The sequence below is a fragment of the Arvicanthis niloticus genome, chromosome 9 (genome assembly GCF_011762505.2).
Source record: "Arvicanthis niloticus isolate mArvNil1 chromosome 9, mArvNil1.pat.X, whole genome shotgun sequence".
Classification (NCBI taxonomy): Eukaryota; Metazoa; Chordata; class Mammalia; order Rodentia; family Muridae; genus Arvicanthis; species Arvicanthis niloticus.
The window spans coordinates 68,914,571-68,915,969 of NC_047666.1; the positions used below are offsets into that span (position 1 = coordinate 68,914,571).

At 40.7% G+C, this 1,399-nt stretch overlaps 1 protein-coding gene across 1 annotated transcript; it reads right to left on the minus strand.

Moving 5' to 3' along the window:
* On the minus strand, positions 1 to 939 carry LOC117715802 (taste receptor type 2 member 7). Its single transcript, XM_034512644.2, has one exon. The coding sequence runs from the start codon at positions 937 to 939 to the stop codon at positions 1 to 3; it is 939 nt and encodes a 312-aa protein (XP_034368535.1).
* Between the last annotated feature and the right edge of the window lie 460 nt (positions 940 to 1,399).

The window sequence follows — 1,399 nt, forward strand, 5'->3', positions numbered from 1 at the left end:
CTAATATTTTCTTCCCTTTAACATAGTCTTTACTCTACAAAGCACCCTCACAGATGCCTGTTTTAGTTTACTGTTTCCCAGGATCAGGATAAACGAATGGCTTGAAGGATAGATTAAAGCTATCAGCTCACCCCAGATTACAGCTAAATCACTCTCTGGCATAAAGTAGCTGGAGGTGGCTATGAGAAAGGCTAGGCAGTAGACAACAAACAGGGCAAGGAAGGAGACGACTGCTTTTGTGGCTTTCACATGAGCTGTTGTGCTGGGATCTTTGTACCCTGTGACAGTGAGTTGCATCTGCCTGGTGTGTCTCCATAGGGAGAGGATCAAGAGGAGAAATAAGACCAGGGACACAGAAAAGGGGAACAGCATGACCAAGTTGAGATTTACCTTGACAGAAGCATGTCCAGCTTTATTTACTTTGCATCTCAAAGTAGAGTTGATTTTCTCCTTTGTCTTGACACAACGTCTGAAATCATCATTCAAATTTTCAGTGACTGGGAGGCTAAGACACAGGGAGAGAATCACGCATGCCAGTAGAGTCCTGAGAATTAGCTTGTCAATTCTCCACTTTATCCAGAGGAAAAGAGGGTGGAAGAAGTTTGCTATCTTGAAGAAATAGAAGATGCTGAGGCAGGTGGCAAACCAGACACTCAAATGGTTGGTAAGCGTCCAGAAGAAGTCAATGGTCCTCATTTCTTTACCTCTGTTGTAGGTGTCTGGATACTGCACCAATATAATACAGTCTAAGAGGATTATACACTGTAGACAAATTCTGGACATGGCCAGACTTGAGAGGATTAAATCAATAGAGGCAATCTTCCTATTCTTCATCCAGCCCATGAAGTTTACCAGTGCAATGAATGCATTTCCTAAGATCCCCACTAAGGCCTCACCAACAGCTACAAGCATTAAGGTAGTATCTGTTTCATATGTCATTTTAAAGTAGAGAAGTAGCCAGTTAGTTTCCGGCTGACTTGATGTAGTTTGGTTCCTACACTTGGCTGTTTAGGGTTCGCTGTCCTTGTCTTTACCTCCTTAAGTTGCAGTCTGTCGTGTGATGAAGATGAGAATTATACATGAAAACTTGTAGACAGTTTATCTAAATCTCAATTAGTCTTAAAAACAGTGTGTTTGATGACCCTCAGCCTAGATATTGCATGTTCATTTGTCGTCTCCGGGGATCATTCTTTTCTACACACAGTTAATTTAGGCTGAGCTACTATTTGCTAAGATGCAAATTTACCCAATTCCTTTCCACTGTCCTAAGCTATTTATCTGAGGCTAAGTTTTACAAATTTGGGATTCAGAAATCATACTAATGACCTCAGCACAGCTACTAAATTGAATAAATAAAAATGTAGGGCACTCAGTTAAATTTTAATTTTAGTGAAACAGT